This window comes from Haemaphysalis longicornis, unplaced genomic scaffold (genome assembly GCF_048455015.1).
Source record: "Haemaphysalis longicornis isolate Haplotype H1 unplaced genomic scaffold, Haemaphysalis longicornis Haplotype H1 scaffold_1, whole genome shotgun sequence".
Lineage (NCBI taxonomy): Eukaryota > Metazoa > Arthropoda > Arachnida > Ixodida > Ixodidae > Haemaphysalis > Haemaphysalis longicornis.
Genome location: NW_027526203.1, coordinates 348513286 through 348533602, shown reverse-complemented (window position 1 = coordinate 348533602; position 20317 = coordinate 348513286). Strand labels below are relative to the sequence as shown.

Sequence of the window (20317 nt, the reverse complement as noted above, 5' to 3'; positions counted from 1 at the left end):
GCGCGACTGCGGAAGACGCACGCTAGTCGCATTCTCTTAACGTTACGATGTGTCGTTTATTGCAGTCTGTCGCCTTGCACGATGTAACAAAGCAACGATAGACCAGAGTTCTGCCGTGGAGCTTATAAGATGCTGTTATCGCCCGTGATTTCCTTAAATAGGAGGCCCAGCTGTTCGTACGGCTTGGCTACAGTAGTGCTTCCAACGATGACCTACGAAGAAAGAAAACATCAGATGCTGCGCCACACGGCCCCTGCACGGCAAAAGTGAAAAATGCCACAAAAAAACTACAAGTGCACGCATACTTGCTGGGGCAGCTTTCTTGATGAAATGAAGTCGTTCACAAGCTTCACTTCGGATGCTGTTATGCCACCAATAACAAGGACAATAAGTGTTGGGCTGTCCTTCGGCAATGGCTTGCTCGAGCTTCTGAAAAGTCTGGAGACGAAGACAAATGCTAAGTGCTGCACGACTGGTGTTGACAAGCGAGTTGTAATACCTAATTAATATAGAGCCTTTTCTAACTGGACCTTGTATTAAATGCTACTTGTGTTTCACTGATGAGCTGTCATGTCAAAGATAATGTAATACAAATATGATGCAAGCATAAGTTAATCCTCACTGAATTGTGATACACAGGTTGGATTTGCACAGGTGGATTTAGCCCTGCAAACAAATGCAGGCAATGTGAGCTGAGGTGGGCCAGTTAGTGCACATTGCGAGGTGAAAAGCTGCACAGACGACAGACAGTGCTAGGTGAGGTGCATAGCGCTGCTTGCTCGCTATGAAGCAAGTGAAAGATTGTTTGTTAAAGGTTCCCTGCAACACTGTTTTCAAAACTCCTAAAAGAAAGCAAGAAAGCAAAAAATTAAGACGCAGACAAGATTGGGAGACGCGACACAAAGCGCTCAATCTGTTGTCTCCGTTGCGATTCCGCACTTTATTTTAGACGTACGACGTGTCAACTTGCCCAACCTACCACCCATGCACTGTTTTCAATGCCTAAAATCCTTTTAGAACATAGTCAACAAGCACGTCCAGTTCTTGGATTAGGTAGCCCCAAGTACCCGAGCCAAATATTGCTGCCCTACACCCGCCATGTAGCTTATGAACTGGCTCAAAAGATTGTTCCCTCTTTCTCTATCTTGGCATTGTTTGCCTGTTCGAGCGACGTCACTCAATCCATATCGTGGCTATTAGCCGGCTTCTCTTCAGCTGTGGCAATAAATGCATTTGGTAAAGAAAATTGCAGCAAAGGCAAAGCCGAAGATGAGCAAATCACTGTGTCACTCGGTGATGGTGGTAACTATAGAATTTGAAATGCTGCCAGGCACGAAGTGAAGAGTGAAAGTGTTTATTGGCAGTGTTGCAAGGGGCATTCAAGAACATGTTCAGGCAAGTTACATGAAAGACTCTTCTTAGTAACATTTTTGTTGGTATGAGTGGCCTTAAATGGGGCTTTCAGTATGTTTTTCTAGCGGCATTACTTTGATCATTGATGCTCTTTCCCATTGCAAGGGTTATTTGGACAAACTCTGAACTCAAACAGTCATTGTCTTTGCTTTTAGCAAGTAATGTTTGAAAATTTCAGCAGATATTGGCTTCGAGTTGACCTTCAAACCCAAAAATTGGCCGCGTATCTGCTCCTTTCGTTGCTAATGTTGCCAAAAGACGATAGTCTTTATCGACTTTTGCCAAGTAAATGCCTCCCTTCGCTTTTCCGCTCACCTCTCAAGTTGTTCCTCTTGCGTCGCGCCCCTCCCAAGGTAAAGACGCCACAGGTTTGCTTAAATCATTTTAAATTTCCCGCGTTCCACTGCTCCAAACCGGGTGTCTCGATGCCAGCGCTGCCGTACGGCGAAGACGCGCGTGAATCGAGGCGGCCTACTTAAACGTTTATAGAACCGCGTTTCCCTACTCCATGTGCATTGCAAGCAGAACGTGGAAGCTATCTAGTGGAACCTTTCGTAACTGCTGCCAGCTGATTTCTTAAAATGGCGCCAGAAGCTATAGTGGCGCGGGCGACGGCGGAGGGAATTTTTTTTCTGCAGTTGATGAAGTATTTAATTTCGCAAAAGTTAAGCATGTATGAATTTATGTAAAGGAACACTGCAAATATCACTTCTGTATTACTTTGTTGTCCTATATTTGAGTAATGTCTTGTTTTTCTTCAACAATGTTAACAATTATGAACATTACACAGGACCTAGACGGGTAGATTTAGCTGTGACTATATAAGACTATTGCGCAGGCATTGTTTTACTTTGGAATCGAGTCACAGACAGACATACAGATAGACCAAAATTTCTGGGTTTAAGTAGCCCAAGAAAGACTATCGTCTTTAAAAAAATGCACTGCTGTTGCATGGCCACTTCATCAAGAGTCACTGAGAAACATGCCTCATCGACTCTGCTGTGGGCATGCTGGGAGCACCAGCTCTATGGTTCTTTGTTTCTTTAATGCCATTTTGCAAACGCATCTATTTCAAGGACCAAGTCCATCACCATCGATACTGGGCATGTGTCATGGCCTATCACCACTGAGTTTGGTAGCCAGTGGATAAAAAAAAAAAAATGACTGGGGTCACTTAAGTCTGCTTATGTGATTTAAATGCGAAAGCATCATAGCAACAGGAATTGGTGAATCGGCAGTGAGCCTCTGATGGCAGCTATTATCTTCACTGGCCAACTTGCTGGAGTGGATATGTAAATATTGTGGGTCATTTGTGGGGCATTATGGTGATGTTGCAGCCGAACGGGAGTGAATCAGCCGTGAGCTCATGATGGCAGCTGTCATTGTCATCGGCCAATCCCCTTCACTGGATACACAACTGGTCTGGAGGCTATTTGGAACTCTGTGCAGAGAATCTGCGAATTGGTATTATGGTACAACTAGCTTTATAGAACCAGCATGACACAAAGGCGATGTAGCAGTAAAGTATTGCCAGGAAAAGCCATAATGATTTTGTATTTAAAGCACATAAGCAAGTGCACTTTGCAAGTGTTATTTAGTGTCATGTAGATGTATAGACGAGTAGTATTTAAGAGAGACATGTCTTCATGACCCCTTTAGCAGTAAGAGAACAGTATCAGACGCAGGAATTGAACCGGGGCACACTTGACTGTCACCACTTGTGCCCCGGTTCAATTCCTGCGTCTGACACTGTTCTCTTATTGCTAAAGGGGTCATGAAGACAAAATGCAAGTTAGGTTCATTCGAAAGACCGCCTCATAAGTATAACACTGACATCACTTTTAACATACACTTCACTCAAATAAGCTATATAATTAGGAAAACAGAGACTAATCATGCGGCTTGGCAGCTACTTTTCTGCACTGAACTCGTGACGTATCATGGGCAGCTCATTGCGATTGGCTGAGGCTGACAAAATCCAACACAAATTACACGGATTATAAGCTTACAGAACGAGCTATTTGTGCTTAAATTTAGAGCATATTTTTGTAGCAGTAAGAGTGGTAGGGTATGAAAGTTACAAGCAAACACGTAAACATAGAAGCAGTGTGTCAAACCGAAAAAAATATTGATTCGGTTATGGTTCGAGTTAATGAAATAATTTCGTTTTAGTTCAGTTCTGGTTCGACTAAATTACACAGCGAACCAGTTCGCGAACCGGCTTGCAAGCCTGAACCAGTTTGCGAACCGGTTCGGAAAGAATAATTATGACTGTGACAAAAAAAATTAAGTTTGTAGTTCAAAGGGACTGGGACCAAGAAAAATACAAGTTTGGTTCATTCAAAACATGGCTTTGTCTCAATAGCAATGATGTTGATCGTAATGGCTACTTTAAACAATTAGGCTAAATAATAGGGAAAATAAATGAAATTGTTGCCAGTCACCAGGCACTTTCTTGCCGGCCCTTTTGAGTTCACAAGGACATAATTATGCGACTGGCAGCCGCCTACCAGGGCCACAGCTAAAAATAAGGTTTGTGACATTTAGTGGTGCCTCCAGTCTTGTTTTACCATACCTCTTGATTGCTAACATGAAGTTAAATGCATGGTAAATCTGTTTTCCCACACTAAACCGCTGCCGACAGCGGTTAGACTGAAACTTGAAGGTTTTTAAATACTTATCGTTTTTGCTGAATGCAACGTCCTGCAGGGCCGGAATAGTGTAGTGCATGTTACCAGAGGCAATTATTTTCAAAGAAAACAAGGCTACGGTTCATTCTGCTTTCATGGTTGCACCTAAGTCCCACGCAGAGCGTGTAAGTATATGCACAGAAGAGGAATTGTGCCGACCATGAACTTGCCTAGGCGACTTGGGTATCGAGCTGCTGTTCACGCCACTAACAATCTACAAAAATATGGCACAAAAGTACTGACAGTTCTCTACTAGCACATAAACATTTTTTCATGCCGCTCTATTTGCAACGAGCAGAGTCGGCTTCACCTTAATGCAGAAGTGAATTGGTGGGGCAACATTTCACTAAGAGTAATGTAAGCAGTTTTATATAACAGTATGAAAGCACCATGTATCCCAGTGTATCCCCATGAATTTTAAAATGTGACAAGTGGGCACTTTTAGGGTGTGGGTTGTTGCTTTGCAGTGCAGCAGTCTGGTGGCCTGCCTACCCCCGCACATTTTTTTATTACGCGGGCTTTTTTTGTGAACCTGGCAGTGGGTGACTTTCCCCTCAGATTGGCCAGGGAACGCATGAAAACGTACCATGAGATAGTTATGCACTAACTCCTACACATAAATATCCCGCACATCATAAATCCCCCAACAATATTCAACAAGCCACATGGAGGCAGCTTCAAACAAATAAAACGTATCCAGGATGTATCAAACAAATAAAATTTATCCAGGAGCTTCCCAACCCTAATGCTCTTTATGTAAAGCAGAAAGAGCAGACTTAATCCATATTGTCGCAAGAAAAAGAAAAGCAAATTGTCGCGTAGCCCTATATATATATATACTCATCTATACCAATGATAACGACGAAGATGTGAGCAGCATGCAACTTGGCTGGAGCTATCAAGGCCACTTGTAAAGACGTTCATCGCTGACACCTTGCAAATACAACGTTCACCATCAACCATCGTTCTTGTCATCTGTCTTGCCGCCGCCTAGCAATATAGGTATTGTATGGCTACCCAGAGGACCCCTCTCTTAGCGGTCTGCAATTAATTCAGGACGGTAGGAGGGCACGATGCTCAGCACCGACCCGTCGATGCAAGTTTGCAAAGAGTGCTGGATGTTGCTGGAAGGCATGGTCTTGTCGCCATTCCCTGTGACCAGTAACCACCATCTCTTGCCCTTTTTTGACGAAAAAAATGTAACTTGAATCTTAAAATTTAATTTTTTTGTTATGTATAAAAGTAAAATATTATGCAAAATGAAAAATCTATTCGTTCGTTATTTTAGTGTTCATTTTGCATTGATGTACAATGCTTGTATAGTCTCAGCGAGACCTGTATCTGGAACCGCAAAGCATATGTTTTATATCGCCTGCACGCAGCCAAGAGTTGGATATTCTGCGCGTGGCCACCAGCAATTTACGACTTCAATATTGGTGCGTATTTCTTTCCTCGAGTTGCACCTACGAGTAGGGAGGGTGTCAATAATGTTGTAATCAATCTGAGAGGTAAAAGTCCGTTGATGATCACTAAGCTGATGGTATGGAAAGACAAAATTGTCAAATGACACTGACTGCGCTATATCAATAATGGATGGTAGAACCGTTTTGTGATGAACCGGTAACCGTTATTTATTTTTTTGGTTCAGTTTCGGTTTGGGTTCAGCGTGCCAAAAAAAAATGGTTCGGGTTAAGTTCCGGCAAAAATATTGGTTCAGTTCCGGTTTCGGTTCGGTTCAGTTCCGGTTCGACACCCTGCATAGAAGCAGCTAGTGCGGCACTTGGCCGACTGAGACTGCCTAACGTAGATGTTGGGTGCGTTGGGCTTGTCTGACACAACACTGGCCAACTGAAATAAGTGGCACGGCCACTTACATGACCCAGTTTGTCGAGTCAGCTGGTGTTTTACAAAACAGTTACTATCAACCGTTACTATCAACCGCAACAAAAATACGGTAGGTATAGAAGTCCGGACAAAGGCAGAGAGCAAACAGTTGTCCTTGATCGGTTTTGCAGCGCCATCTATGAAAGCGGACGATAAACAAGATAACGAGACGGAAGCCTGTGAGATGGTAGCAGCCCTGGTCAACATACTATCTTCAGTTTTGGGTACCTGCCCTGGGCACGAAATTGCTGACGTCATGAAACATACAATGCAGCAGGAGATTTTTTTTTTTTTTTTTTTTTTTGTGAGAGATCGCCCTACGGCATAAGAAAAAGTTTTCATATGTACAACATGGCACCCGTAATGTGCAAAAATCCAAGAGAAGACCACTGCTGGGGCCCCCATATATAGCGCTTGAGATCTGGGGGTCTCCCAGGATGGAGCCGTGTGACCTGGAGGTGTTGCGTTGAAATTTTGGCTTAAATTGTTTAATTTCTTAGTAAATAAAGCATCGTCTGCTTTGCTGCTGGACAAGGGCTGAGGGTACTATAAAACACCAAATCTTTTGATTAAAACAAACCTGTATTTTGTCTTCATGGCCCCTGTAATAACTGAGGGCACGTGGAATGCCGTCCTCCGCTCATAACGCCGGGTTATTCACCTTATGGGGCACATAAGGTTTTTGCAATAATATCAAAACGTGGGAAAGGGTTGATGTCGGTAAGCATCGAGTGCGTCTTCACTAAAATTTTCAGTGGGGAACTACTGAAAATTTCAATTATGATACCAAAGGCCACTGAACTGCACATAAAATGGGTATAGAATGTCATCAACAGCTTAAAAAAAAAAAGGTGAAAACCATGAGTTAGGTTGAGTATGCTGCAAGCCATTGCTGAAAAATGAGAGAGGTGGAGGCATAGTCTAGGCCTTGTTTGGTATTTTTAGTTTAGGTTGAAGGCTGCTAGGAACAACAACAACAAAAAAAAGGTCCATTAAGCTGTCTTTTCTTTTCACTGCCCAGAAAGAGACCCTCACAAATTGTGATACAGTGCCACCCACCCTCTCGGGACTGCAGGGAAAAAAAGGTGTGAACTAGTTCTGCACTAGCCAGCACGGCCGGTAAATAAATACTACAGGCTGCACAACTGCAATGAATGGTGGATGGCACCAGTGAGACCCTGACCTTTCCCTGCGAGAGGTCAGCATGGCCAGATATAACAAGGTGATGATATAGCTCCTCTCATCTCGGGGGTGGGAGGAAAACATCCCTTGCACATACGGCATATGCCACCTTTTGTCGGGCAGGAATTGCAATTCAGTATAGCGCACTACCAAGAGCACTCTACCACTGAAGAAACAGCCTTGAAACTGATGATGAGTAACATTGCCGCTCGACTAGTGAATGGTAAATAACAAATTATGCACAAATAACCTGTGCACTGAAAATACTAAGTACTGTTATTGTTTATTGTGAGCAGACAAGTGCAGTTGGATAGGATTCATGGGGACAGGCCTGATTCTATTTGTATAGAGTGCATGAGCACCAAGTAGAAAAATCTATCATTTACAGACTGTCCTTTCACGTTGTTATGATTGAGCGCGCGGCTAGTCTGTCTGTGCGCGCTCCAAGCTTTGTGTAGTGCACCTGTGCCTTGCGGAAATCCCACCTTCCACGAAAAAGTGATGACTTGAGCCGCAGCAGTTGCAAAACATGAAACAAACTGTTCTTTGTGTTGGGACGTGCACTGGCGAAGCGGACGCTGCTCACCAAGATCTCCTCTCTCCCTCTCTCAGACTCAACGAGCACCGCTACTGCTGTGGGAAAGAGTGTTGTGTGTGTCTGTACTATTTTAGGGCTTTGTGCACACAAGCACTGGGAAAGCCCCACAGCCGTTACAGCTTCTGTGTATAAAACCCACCCTCTCGGTGGATAGATTAGTTCGTTTTGCAGCAGCGAATCCATGCTGTCGTTCTGCTCGAGTCCCGCTGTAACCTCATTCCTGTATTGCTTTGGCTCATCTTTCGCCATGCAGTAAACTAGTCAAGTTTTCCTTTGGCTTTTTGTCATCAATACCAAGGCAGCAACTTTTGCTGGCTGCTCGACTACCATGCTACCACACATAACGGAGGCGACGGAGCCCGGTTCGGGGACGCCTTCCCGAATGTAGCAATGTCAATTATGAGGATTCCTTGCTGCACTTATTGTGAACTAAAGTAGGGATGATTGGACAAGTTGGCATGGCTGCACTTGGGTAGCAACAACATAATGGACAGGATGGAGAAAATGCAACAAACACGGCGGTGTGTTTGTTGCAGTTCCTCTGCCCTGTCCTTTGCGCTATTAAGATGGAAACTTGCACATTAAGGGACTCTGTTTTTTTTTTTTAAGCTTCATCAGCACACTTGACAAAGGCACAGGAGTTTGACAAAAACATCAACTGTGAACTTCACACCATGAAGCAAGAGGCTGCATAAGAGGCTTGGAAGCCAGAGTAACATAATATGGTACAAGGGCGAAGTAATACGGGATGGATCGAAACAGCAAAAGAAAGAAAAATGAGAGACTGTATGACCAAAAGACCATACCCTTTTGGGATTGGCCCAGAGGATTGTGGTCAGATATAGAGAACATGGTGCAGAAGTACAGCTCTGCCATGTTCCATTTTTCGAACAAACTTCCACATGGTGGGAAAAAATGAACAAAAACAAAGGGGGGGGGTTTAATACTATGAAGCTACACTTGGGCTATGAGGCACGCTGTAGTGGAGGGCTCCAGATTAATTTGGTTCATAAAACAGGCTTTGTGTTTCTGAACTAAGAAATGGTGTCCTCATCAGTCAGCGCATCACAAAGCACTGCACTCGTGTTGTCACCTACGTAGCCTGCAAAGAAGGCGTCTTTGAAAGCGTCTGCCATGGGGGGTTTGAATTGGCTTTACTCAATCTTACCTTCTCCATTTTTCACTACGTTACGGAGGCACAGCAGGTGCGTTAATGTGGCCATCATACCCCAGGCGCCAAGCCGCTGGCTCAGGGGCACGTAGTTCGAATTATTCGTGAGAGAGCCCACTCACATTCAAATTAACAAGCCTTTTTATACATAGGCTTCTATGGGAGCTTGGCCCGACAATATCGTACAGTTCGAATTATCCAGAAATTCGATTGATTGAAGTTCGAATTAACGAGCTTTCGCTGTAGTACAGTGAGATCCCAATTATAAGACTTTCCCTGGACTATGCGAAAGCGTTATATAATGTGGCCAATGAAAACTACGCCCATAATATGCATATTATAGGCATAGGTCACAGTTTAGCCAGGAACTTCAATTACACTATAATCTCTGCTTCACGCAAGCTACAGACCAAAATTATTGACAAAAATAAAGATGAAGTGTTAATCATACTTTATTACCACTTTTCCAGCCTCACTTTGCACCTAAAAGCACTCTTTCAAATAAACTGTAAAAACAAATGCGGCTGCCTGTGAAATGGTACATAACTCCCAGAGCATCCACATGAAAAGAGGATTTCCGGATACCTCACTAAAAGCTGAGTGAATGAAAACGTTTCACATCAACACCATAATTTGGCCGCTTGACTTAAAGCAGCTTTATAGCTGTGTTCAATTTTTCTCTGTGTGGCTGTGGCTTTTCTTTACCACCACGGTGTCTCTCCAGCCTCAAGTTCTGTTCTCCTTTCCACTTTCTCGTGTTTTCCCCTTTGAATGAGCATTGAACTCTGGGGCGAGACTGTGCAGCAGGGCTATCCATTGTGATCACAGAAGTTGCATATAAACTAGCCTCAGCCGAAAAAAATTGCGTTGCAATTTTTTCCCCACCTTTTTTCTGTTTAGCACTTGGAAACAGGTTGTCAACGGCATTGGCCGTGCAATTATAGCATCAAATGATGCTTGCTTCGGGTTGCAAATTATAATGGTTTTTAACATAGTCCATGAACCGGAGTTAAAAAATGAGAGTGTGTGCCAATTGCGGAACAACATGGGAAAAAAAGGCCGACAATTATGGTGCAAAAAAAGCTAAGAGGCACCGAAGTTCTGGCTTGGGAGGTACAATAATTACCAACGACGAAATGGAGTCAGGGTGTGGTGGAGAAACCAAGATAACACCACCTTACTCTGTGGCTTGGCGCCAGCGCTCCGTTGGCATTTGCTTGAATGCTATTTAGCTGTTTGCACAACTTGCAAGCCATAGTATGAAGCAGAACACATATGGCTATGTGTCATGTAATCCGTATTTTAAATAAAAGCCATGTGACGCTGTTCCACCGACTGCAGCTCGGCGCAGCTTCTTCTGATTGCTACCAACACCTCATCAACAGTGTGAGTGACCCTGACTGTGAAGTGTGCCATGTTCCAGAGAACATTTAATATTCTCTGCAACTGTTCTTGCTATGCGCATCAGCATGAAAAGTTAGCTGCACTGGGCCCAGTTAGACAATCGGGTACTGTGTGAGGACGTCCCGCTGGGAACCTGGCCAGACCCGCAGCCCTCAAATGAGGCATTCACAGCAGTGCTGACATTTTTGAAAAGCAGCAGTTGTGTGGCTAGATTGTAGTTCAGGTCCTGTCATGGTGAACTATTGAGCATGAGCTGTACAAGATATAGGCATTCTTTATTTGTGTGTGTGTCTAGTTATACTCTCACCTCGATCTCATAATCATCACATATGTCACCCTCTACCTACACGCTTTTTCCTCTTCCCTCACCCGGAGTAGCGTGCCAGAACCTATATGATCGCGCCAACCTCTCTGTGTTTTCTTTCCCTTCATTACAGTTACTCTCTCTCTTGGCGGGACTGCGCTAAACGTCATAAAATGCAGGTCAGCGCATAAAAAGAGGGGAAATGTACTCGAGGTTAGATTTTAGCAGGTTTATAGAAACAGAAAACAGTGAGTGATTCCATGACCTGCAGCACTATTTTAATCTCGCTTGTTGCCCTGTGCTTAATATTTCACATTTCTCCAAATAAAATTAATCAGTGAATAAGCGTACTGTTTGCACCTTACACATATCATTTTTGCTTTAGGTGTAACCCACGGATCAAAGCCAGCCCAAACTTGCCGTTCTCATGCTTTTCCTGAGCTCACTGAGTTCTTGGGTCCACGTGCACAGATCAACAAGCTCACCACTGACATAAGTATCCACTAGGTTGTAGGTAATAAAAAAAATTACCCAAATCCTGCCTTCAGCATATCGCTTAGTCCTCCAGAGTGGTAGTCGAGCTGTGATGCCTCAGCAGCATTGGGATCGAAGATGTCCTCCAGAAGCTGTTTCAGTAATGGCTTGTACATTGCTGGCTGCATCATGTTGCCTTCTTCAAGAATGCTTCTGCACAAAAAGCAGGCACTATTTTGTCAACGTTGTCGCTCATTTTTTAGTGTGCCTCCCCTTCACACCTTACCTTACCCCAAATGAGGAGGGATGTGTCAAAAAAATGTTTTATAATTCCAGGTTGCCCTAGTATGTCTTGTAACCAGAGTTTTCACACTGCCACTCCCACTCCTTACAGATGGAAAAATCCTTGCAGGTACTACTACAACAGGACAAGACAGATTCTGGTAGCTATTTCTTACTTGTACTTTCTCAAAGAAGCCCTGGCTGTTCCAAGAGACTGCAGGGTGTCAAAGATTCCGTCAACTTCCCGAATCACCCTGTTTTCATCCAGGCTGTCTTCCTTGTCTGAAACTGAAAGCCATACAGGCCACATCTATTACTACCTTTATAGAAGGGACACAGGGCAGAACTCGGTCAAACACCGCACTCACCAAGATGTCTGAGAAATGGAGGTAAGCTTTCTTCTGCCTGATAGATGGCTGCCACAATTTCTGCCTAGAACAGATCCAAGGATTATGAACTGCACCACTGCCATACGGGCAGGCACCTCACCTTGAGGGTTTGCGAGTCGCCTTCACTTCCCAAAGTCTCTACCCCGAACAGGGAATGTAACAGGGCCATGAGAGCAATAATGTCTTCCAGCTGCAACTGCCTGTGTAGGAGAAAAGGGGAGAAAGCTACAACCTTAGCTCACGCTACGTATATCCTGGCATAGCAGAGCTAAGCCACTACTAATTTTTTCCTTTTCGCCTCTATCAGAAAAGCGGCCGCTACAACACCGGCTACTTAATGTAGCTATGGAAATTTTGTCAGAATGGGCATGTAAAATAGTTGATCTTTGGATAGCTTGTAAGATATACCTCCAATCTTTCCTTTGCATCCTTAAATTTGTGCTCGTAAAAATATGTTAATTACCTTTCTTGCACAAAACTGAATCTTTCGCTCCTGCAAATTTGTGCTTGTAGAAGCATGCAACCCACATTTTTAGCAAAAATTTAAATAGACAGCAATGCTTATGAGTCTTAAGAGCAAAAAAAGCATAAATGAAGACACCAGGAGAAAGATTTGTACAGAATGGTGCAGGCTTCATTTCAGGCGTGCTGAGCCCTGCATACACCACCTAGCTGCAGTGAATTGCTGGCATATTTTGATCATTTAAAAACGATCATTTCAAACTTTGACAACTTTGATTTTAAGAAGTCATGCTGCTATCGCAAATGTAAGTAAATCAGGGTCATAGACAGCATTAATGGAAATGTTGAACGGCTGGAATTTATGCCTCATTAATGTTTTACTTTTACTAAATCACTGCAGTCTGAAAAAGTGCACAGAGCTGAACAATACCTTGACTGCCATCAGTGACGAAGTGTGCAACCAAGGTGCACAGCTGATGACAATTGCTGCACACCCTGTGCACTTATAGGCAGCCTTTCCACCACTCCTTGGTCATAATGCTAACTGCACAAATGCTGTTCACACACAAGCACGAGCTTAAAATCTGCCACTGCTATGTGCTCTGCCTATAACTAGAACAGAAAAGCTTCATTGCAATAACCACTCGAGCCACAATTACACTTGTGATATGAGACGGACTAGTCCAAATTCAGTTCTTACTTTTTCGTAAGACTTACTCCTTGATACAGTGAATAAAATCTATGGAGCTACGACATGGCCTAGTTGGTTGTCACTCCCTAAGATGAAATGTACATGAAGGCAGTGCACACTACCTACTCATTTTACTCCACTAGTTTTACAGTTACACAAACACAGGGTGACCGAAATAAAGGTTTCCGAACTACGTGCATTACAAAACTAAGTTTTTGCATCTATGCTATGCTAAAAGACAAGTGCACAAATAATACCTGCCAACAATGCCTTTACAAAAAAAATCGTAAATTACTTTTTGGAAAAAGTGTGTTAATGCGGGCTTGTTGGTACATAACTGAATGTGAAAAAACAGCGCTACAATGGGATGAAGAAGGTGAGGCGAGACAGTGCGCTGCATCAGTGAGATAGAAGAGCATCAGTGCCCTGTCTCATTTCACCTTCTTTGTCCCGTCGTAGCACTGTTTTGTCGATTTCAGTTTTCTGGTTTCTCATTTTAGGATATAATTTTACATTAGGAAATTAGAGGCGCGTAGGAAATAAAGGTGACCTACTTTATAAAGCCCTCAATTTGGTTTGAGGTTAGCGATATTTTCCCAACCTCCTACTTCTTCCTCTTTTTCTGTCTTGTAAAATTAAGATTTTATATGCCGGAGCTACACCTGGGTTATCAGGTGACGTGTGCCATTGTGGAGGGCCAGAAATGAATTTTGTTCACCGGGGAACTTCCCAAAATCTTGCGCACATGCTCATTTTCGCTTCCAATCAAAAAAACATCTGTAGCAGCTGGGAATCGATTGATTTTGCTTGGGGGGTTTAACGCATGGATGCTACACAGGCGATGAGGCGTGCCATAGTGGAGGGCTCTGGATTAATTTTGACCACCTGGGGATCTTTAACGTGCACCGAAATCTCAAACACAGGGGCGTTTTCGCTTTTAGCCTCCATTAGAAAAGCGGCCGCAGCAGCCGGGAATCGAACTCGTGTCCTTGAGCTGGGAATCGAACCTGTGAGCCTGGGCTCAGTGGTGTTACGCCTGAGCAGCTGAGCCACCACGATAGATAGGCGAGTGCCCAAAATTTGACCCTGAAACACATTGTCGTTCCAGCTCACACAGCGCGTTTTGAGAGCCAGGTGCAAGTACGGGGCCGGAATGACAATGAGCAACAATGCAGCAATGCTGTTTTGACATACTCACGTTGTGTTTCTGGAACGAAGGAGCTGGATCAGGCTTCGCGAGGCAGCCTCAGCAGAGATACCGGCATTTTGTACGAGCACCTTTTCTGTGCTAAGAAGGTCCTCTAGCTTCGCGTACCGGTCCCCCAGCACTGCCTGGGCCACACCAAGGATTTGCTGCACCAGGCCCCTTTCCACAACAGCATCACCACCGGCATCCCTGAAACACAGCACCCCGTTGATTCGTTTGAATGGCTCGGACACACATGTACACCCGCTCCCTCTCCTTAATGTACAGTCAAGCCCACTTACCATCGTCATCATCACCATCATCATCGTCATCGTACTTTCCCCCTAAATAACATAATCTAAAGAACTAAAGCAGTAACCCAGGTGGGGTTACTGCTTATACTGGCTGTCTTTGCAATGAATCTAGGCTCAATACGAACTACAGCAACAGAGAAAAAGCTGCCGCAAGATGTGTTAGGGCAACCAGCCAAATGCACTTTCTGTTCAACTTTGGTTCTAAAGGAACCAATGCTGCCTGAACTGCATGACACTCACTGCATGTGGGTTCAGCTTGTAAGGATCCGGAAGTGGCTCTTTGTAAAGGATGATCTGCAGGTCACAATGCAAATGTCCAAAGCCAAAGCACGCATGTGGGAGGCACTGAACGTGGAGGGACAATATGCCCCCCACTGAAACACAATTATGTAGTGGGCACTTGCAACGATGGCCCACAAGGAAAAAGGGTCTCTTTTTGTACCTTGGGATATTGTGCCACAATGGAAAAAATAACACTCGAGAAAATGAACATTAATGAAATGTGGGCGCAATACTGATGTGAACATTCATGCTGGCCTCTGAGAATGCTATGCACCAGGATGGCGATGAGTATTTTGGTGACAATGTTTTTGGGGCATAGTGTTGCCTCAATATAGATCTGGGACACTGTGCCCTTGAGATTTCACCCAGAGTTTTGTTTGTCTGAAGCGTGTTCTCTACGCAGTTCTCGGCTTATGCCACGTGGTGGAGAGGGCTAGGGGACAATATTGGGGAAAAGGTCCAGGGATGATTTGGTTTGGTCTGTCAGGATGAGGGACAAGGGCGACAAATGCATGCAGTGTTGCGCCCACCTTGCGTAGCGTGTTCCCTTGTGCGTTGTCCCTGTCTTGTTACATACTTAAATCTATGCCCTAGTTTTATGAGAGCTGTATTGTCTGCTAAAAACTTCCTACACCAGTGAAACGCTGCCCCTGTGCACAAGAATGTTTAGAATTGCCCGACAGGAAAAGGGCAGTGCATATGGCAGCTGATACATAAGCCATAAAAGACTATAGAAAGCTCTGTGTGATTTTAAATCAACGGGGATCATTTAAAGCCAGCCAAAATCAGCCTTTTACGAATATATAGATGACCATTGTTGCATCATGTTCAGATACTACTACATTACGGCTCCAGCTACGGTATTGCTACTCTCACACCATGGCCAATGCCAGCTTTAAAACGTGCCGAGCTGTGGGGAACAGTCAGCAATTTGTAAGGCTCTGCAGCCAAGGCGAACTGCTTGGCATGCTACACCTTTCTCTGCTGCTATGTGCCAACAGTACAGTGCAATATGAGCAATTTCCTGTGGCATCTTCAGCTCTGGCAATTTTCACCGAGTAACGCTGGCTTTTTCAGTGAGGGAGATCATTCTGACATGCGTCTTTCCTAGCGGCACATGTAAATATGGCAGCAAAACCTAGAATAGGCCTGGCAATACTAGGCTACATGTTTTATTGAACAAATACACTTCATGTGACGTTCCAGTGAGCAGTTTCCAAGGGTTATTCCATTAAACAGGTCATTGAAAAGAAGCTTAGTCATGGGATATATTGCCAAGCTATTTTCACTAATCTTTTAATTCTGCAAAAACAGCCTCATATGAGTTGCGAGGTGGCCACCTAATTTCAAGCAATTCTGCAGATTCACCATCAACTGTTAGACGGTGATGTGAGTGCATTTTTATTTACATCTTATGCATGCACACTCAGTACATAAAACCTTGAGAGATGCCCCACAACCAAAAAATAACCCACTCTAGAACTGGGCAGGGTGTCCTTTTTTGCTTTCAACATTTCCTGATTCATTACAGAACACTGGCCTATCCCCTTATCTCTATATTTGTTGCCATTTTTGGGTGGAGCCCTCAGTATTTTACAGTAGGCAAGTACTTGCATCCACGTGGTGAGTGGAGCATGCCAAGTTTTGTTTCTTCCATGTTTTTTTTACTACCGTTCGGGTGGGCTAACTACTTCCCTGTACCGTAGCTCCAAAGCAGCAAAATCAAATACTGTGGATGGGTAGACACAAACAGCAGCACTGAAGGTGTTGCTGCTGGACCAGAAATATTATGCACAGAAGGATGAACACAGGATGGGAGGTAGCCATTTGGAATGATCACAACATAATGAGAGAGAGAAAAATGAAAAATGGAGAAGGGCAAATTTGGAGAAACTTTTGGCTGTAGTGTGAGCTGCAAATGCCTGTAAAAATGAAGACAATGAAAAAAAAAGAAGCATTCATTTTTTACATGTCCACATGAGCGAGCCATTTTCCTGAGGAACTTGCAGTAGGAATTTCTACCATGGATCCACGGGCTGGAGGCATGTGGAATTCAGTTGTAAATGCTGTAAACAACTGAATTTTCATAAGGGCCTAATTGTTGTGATTTTAATGAATCACCTAGAGTTAATGGGAAATTGGTTGTGAAAACATTGCAGGCCAGATTTTAATATTATTGATAGCAGTAATATTGGTACGCTTCGTCACACTTAGGAAAACATACAAATGCAAAGGTCCTCACATTATTATGATTTTGAGCAATATCTTTGTTTGTTTGTTTCGTTTATTGAAATGAAAGGACCTGGCGGTCTCTTGCTCATGCATCAGAGCCCCCTCGTGGTAGTGAAAAGCTATGATTCGTGATGGGTATGGGCCAGAAATGGCAGGGTAAAAACAGTGGGTCGGGATATAAAATGTCGGTGCGTGTCCCAGACTGTTCTTGCTGATTTCAGTGGGTAAATAATAATGTAACTAAAAAACATGCTGTAAGCAAGAGGCTGTGCTTTAACATAGGCTTTAATTCTAACCTTCGAACAATATACTAGGGAAAACATGTCTACGGCTGGGAGGCCAACTGACTCTTATTTAGCAAACGAACACGTAAACATACACTCGCAGCATACACAACTATCTGGTGGTTGATGCTACAATTCGAAACACCACTGCCCTGCAGATAATTTTGGGGGCACGCCGAGTATGTCTGACGCAACACCAGGCAATTGGCATTAGCAACACTGCCACTTACGTGATTCAGTCTGTCAAGTCATACCAACTGTTTCACAAAACGACAGCTTTGAACCGCAACAACATATGGCACACACAGGGTTGGTCAGAAATAAGCTGAGCATGGAAGTGGTGGCTGATGGAGCTGAGGTCTCTAGAATGGCATTTTGGGGCGTTGGGCAAAGCAGCATCATTGTGGCACTGAGGAAAGCCGACGGTAACCAAGTGTGTTTGCAATGCCTGGTGCAGTTCCTGTTTGATTGCAGCATTTAGATGCGGCATGGAGCCATCAGACAATTTGCTTTTTAGGTACCTATGTTTAATACATCATTGCTGCTGTCATAAAACAAGCGATGTAGCAAGAGATTTTGGATTAAATTGTTGGGTTTCTCAGTGGGTAAAGCATCGTTTGCCACCAGACAAGTACTGATGGCACTATAAAACATCAAATCTATTAATAAATAAAACAAAGTTGTGTGTTGTCTTTATTACTCCTTTATGGTGGCACCTTGAACTACGATGTCTACATTATCATACTCAAAATTTTAAAGCTGCCTCATTACAGGTGGCAGTTGCGTATTAAACCTTAGCTTTTCTTTTACCATTTTTCTTTAATCACCTCCCCACAGCTTTCTAGTTTACATGTACTACTTAATCCTGAGGCTTTGCTTTGTTCCTCTAAAACCAACAAACCACACTTGTCACATCCTTTTGTGTACAGTACTTTAATGTCAGGCCCTCTGTTTACAAACCTGCTCCATACGTCAAAACTATCACAACAATCTTCACTTGTGACATTGCACCTCGTAGCCTGGTACATTTGTAATGGGATCTTTGAATTCCACCTCTTTCCTCCAGTTATACATTTGTCTGTTTTCCCTGGTGTTTGACCGACTTGGTTGCGTTTCTGCTCTTCTAGGGTGTAGATCTTATTTTATATATTATTTTATAAAGCCACCCAGTGCACATCGGCCTGCACTTATTTGTCGGTGTTTTACCATGACTGCTAACACCAAGTGACCAACTATTCTTTGTTCATCTCCAGGCAGCTGACTTTAGGCTCAACACACCGTTTGCAAATGTGAGCCCTAGAACCATCACGCTACTCGAAATTCCTTGAAATGCATCGCTCCCGCCTTTGTGTAGGCAGCTATGAAACAGAGATGTCAGCAGTGTGCGGCATGGGCTAAGTTTAAGTGACACTAAGTATATAATATAATTTAAGTATAATATAATATAAGTATATAATATAATATATAAGTGAATATAATTACTGCGTTACCCTAAAATATTTTGAGTGACACATGATTGAAAACTTCAACAATGGTAGTATCCCTTAATGTAAAGCACAGCCTTTCACTTCCTTTTTTTTTTTTTACCTGAATTGAATAACTCTTTTCCTGAGTTGTTCAGCTGTAAGGCGGCCAGTGATATCCAAGCGCACACCCTGTTTCAGGGCTGCTTCCACCAGCAGTCGATTCAGCTCCATCATGCACTCCTGCCAAGTATGCAGAAATAATGGTAATAAAAATAAGGGCAAAAAAGAACATGCAACTTTGCACCACAGCTTCAGTAAGGCACGTGCTTGGTGATTTTTAGCATCCTTGTAGTATAATATGTAAGTTAACAAATTGTAACAAGTACAGAAATACAGTAGAACCTTGTTGATACATTCTTGTTTCATGCACATTTTATTTCCCACTCTTGTGCTCTAATCTACTGGTCCCATTTAGCCACCATGAGAACAAGTGCACTAAGCATTTCGTCTGTTGTTGCATCTAAAAAGTGTGACAGCGCAAAGGTGCCCCAGGTGCTGACCACTTCACCCTGCCAACGAGGGACAGCCATAAAATGTCTTCAGTTCTGCCCATTTCTCCCTCTATGCGACGCTGTTTTGGAGTGCCGCAAGCAGATGAAAAAGAAAAACCAAAGCTGGCTTGAAGGGTGGCGCCATGGTGAGAAGCATGCTAATCCTAGTGCCTGCTGTGCGGCGCTGCAGCGTTTTTTGAGAAGTGTGCCCAGCCCAACATGCATGGATATATGCATGGACAGCCAGAAAACCATGCTCGCATGTGCCCGTGCAGGCCATGCTCTTTATTTTCACTCTCTGCCTTGATTCCTTTGTTTTTGTGTCAGCTGGCCTATGTTGAATTTCAAAATTGCACTCCATGCATGACGACAACATGGTGCCATAAAAAAGGAAAGTACTTTTATTTAAGGCATTCCGAATGCAATGGATCAGAATTCCGGTATGGAAAGGAAGGAGACTGCAGGGGTCCCGGTCGCACATCATCCACTGTGAAAGCCACTGCTGCCAAACAAAGAGAGGTTGAGGTGAAGGCTTCACCGTTAAAAAACCGGGCCCCAAATAAGTGCAGGCAGCAACGCATGCCGACTTGGAAACTGTGCTTATTGTGTGGTTTACATAAATCCACACAAATTACGTCATGGTTAACGGAAGAATCTTCAGAGAGGGGCTGCAATCTCGCTCTTCGCAGTGCATAAATGAAGGTGCCAGAGTTGATCACGCCTCTGTGATAGCAGTCAAGTCCTTGCTATTGTACTCACCGACAACTGCCCCTATGACATTTTAAATGCTGAGCCTCAAAAGTGAAGACTGTCAAAATGAAGAAAGTAGCAAGTAGTGTCTGGCTGTTTTCCTGTGTTGCAATGAGGTTGCTGTGCCACTTAAAAACAACACTAGAACCAGGTTGTCAGGTGTATTTTTTGGCACTTTCCTGCAGCACATGGACCCCCAAATGTTATCAATGAAAGAAAGGCCCTGTTGTTCATTCACTGGCCTGCCCGCCAAAAGATATCTTTGTCAGGAATTTCACGGTGAAGTGCCTTCTTGGAAATGCCACCAG

The 20317-nt window shown here is 43.7% G+C and overlaps 1 protein-coding gene across 1 annotated transcript in view; it reads right to left on the bottom strand.

Moving 5' to 3' along the window:
- Positions 1-31: 31 nt before the first annotated feature.
- Positions 32-20317, bottom strand: part of LOC144153857 (sec1 family domain-containing protein 2-like) — a 32725-nt gene continuing 12439 nt past the window's right edge. The window contains exons 8-15 of the mRNA XM_077685591.1: positions 18830-18948; positions 14143-14340; positions 11892-11991; positions 11771-11834; positions 11579-11690; positions 11178-11333; positions 306-438; positions 32-212 (exon numbers count right to left, since the gene is read on the bottom strand). Of these exons, the coding sequence (XP_077541717.1) occupies positions 123-212; positions 306-438; positions 11178-11333; positions 11579-11690; positions 11771-11834; positions 11892-11991; positions 14143-14340; positions 18830-18948 (972 nt within the window). The 3' untranslated portion in view covers positions 32-122. The remainder of the gene's footprint in view (positions 213-305; positions 439-11177; positions 11334-11578; positions 11691-11770; positions 11835-11891; positions 11992-14142; positions 14341-18829; positions 18949-20317) is intronic.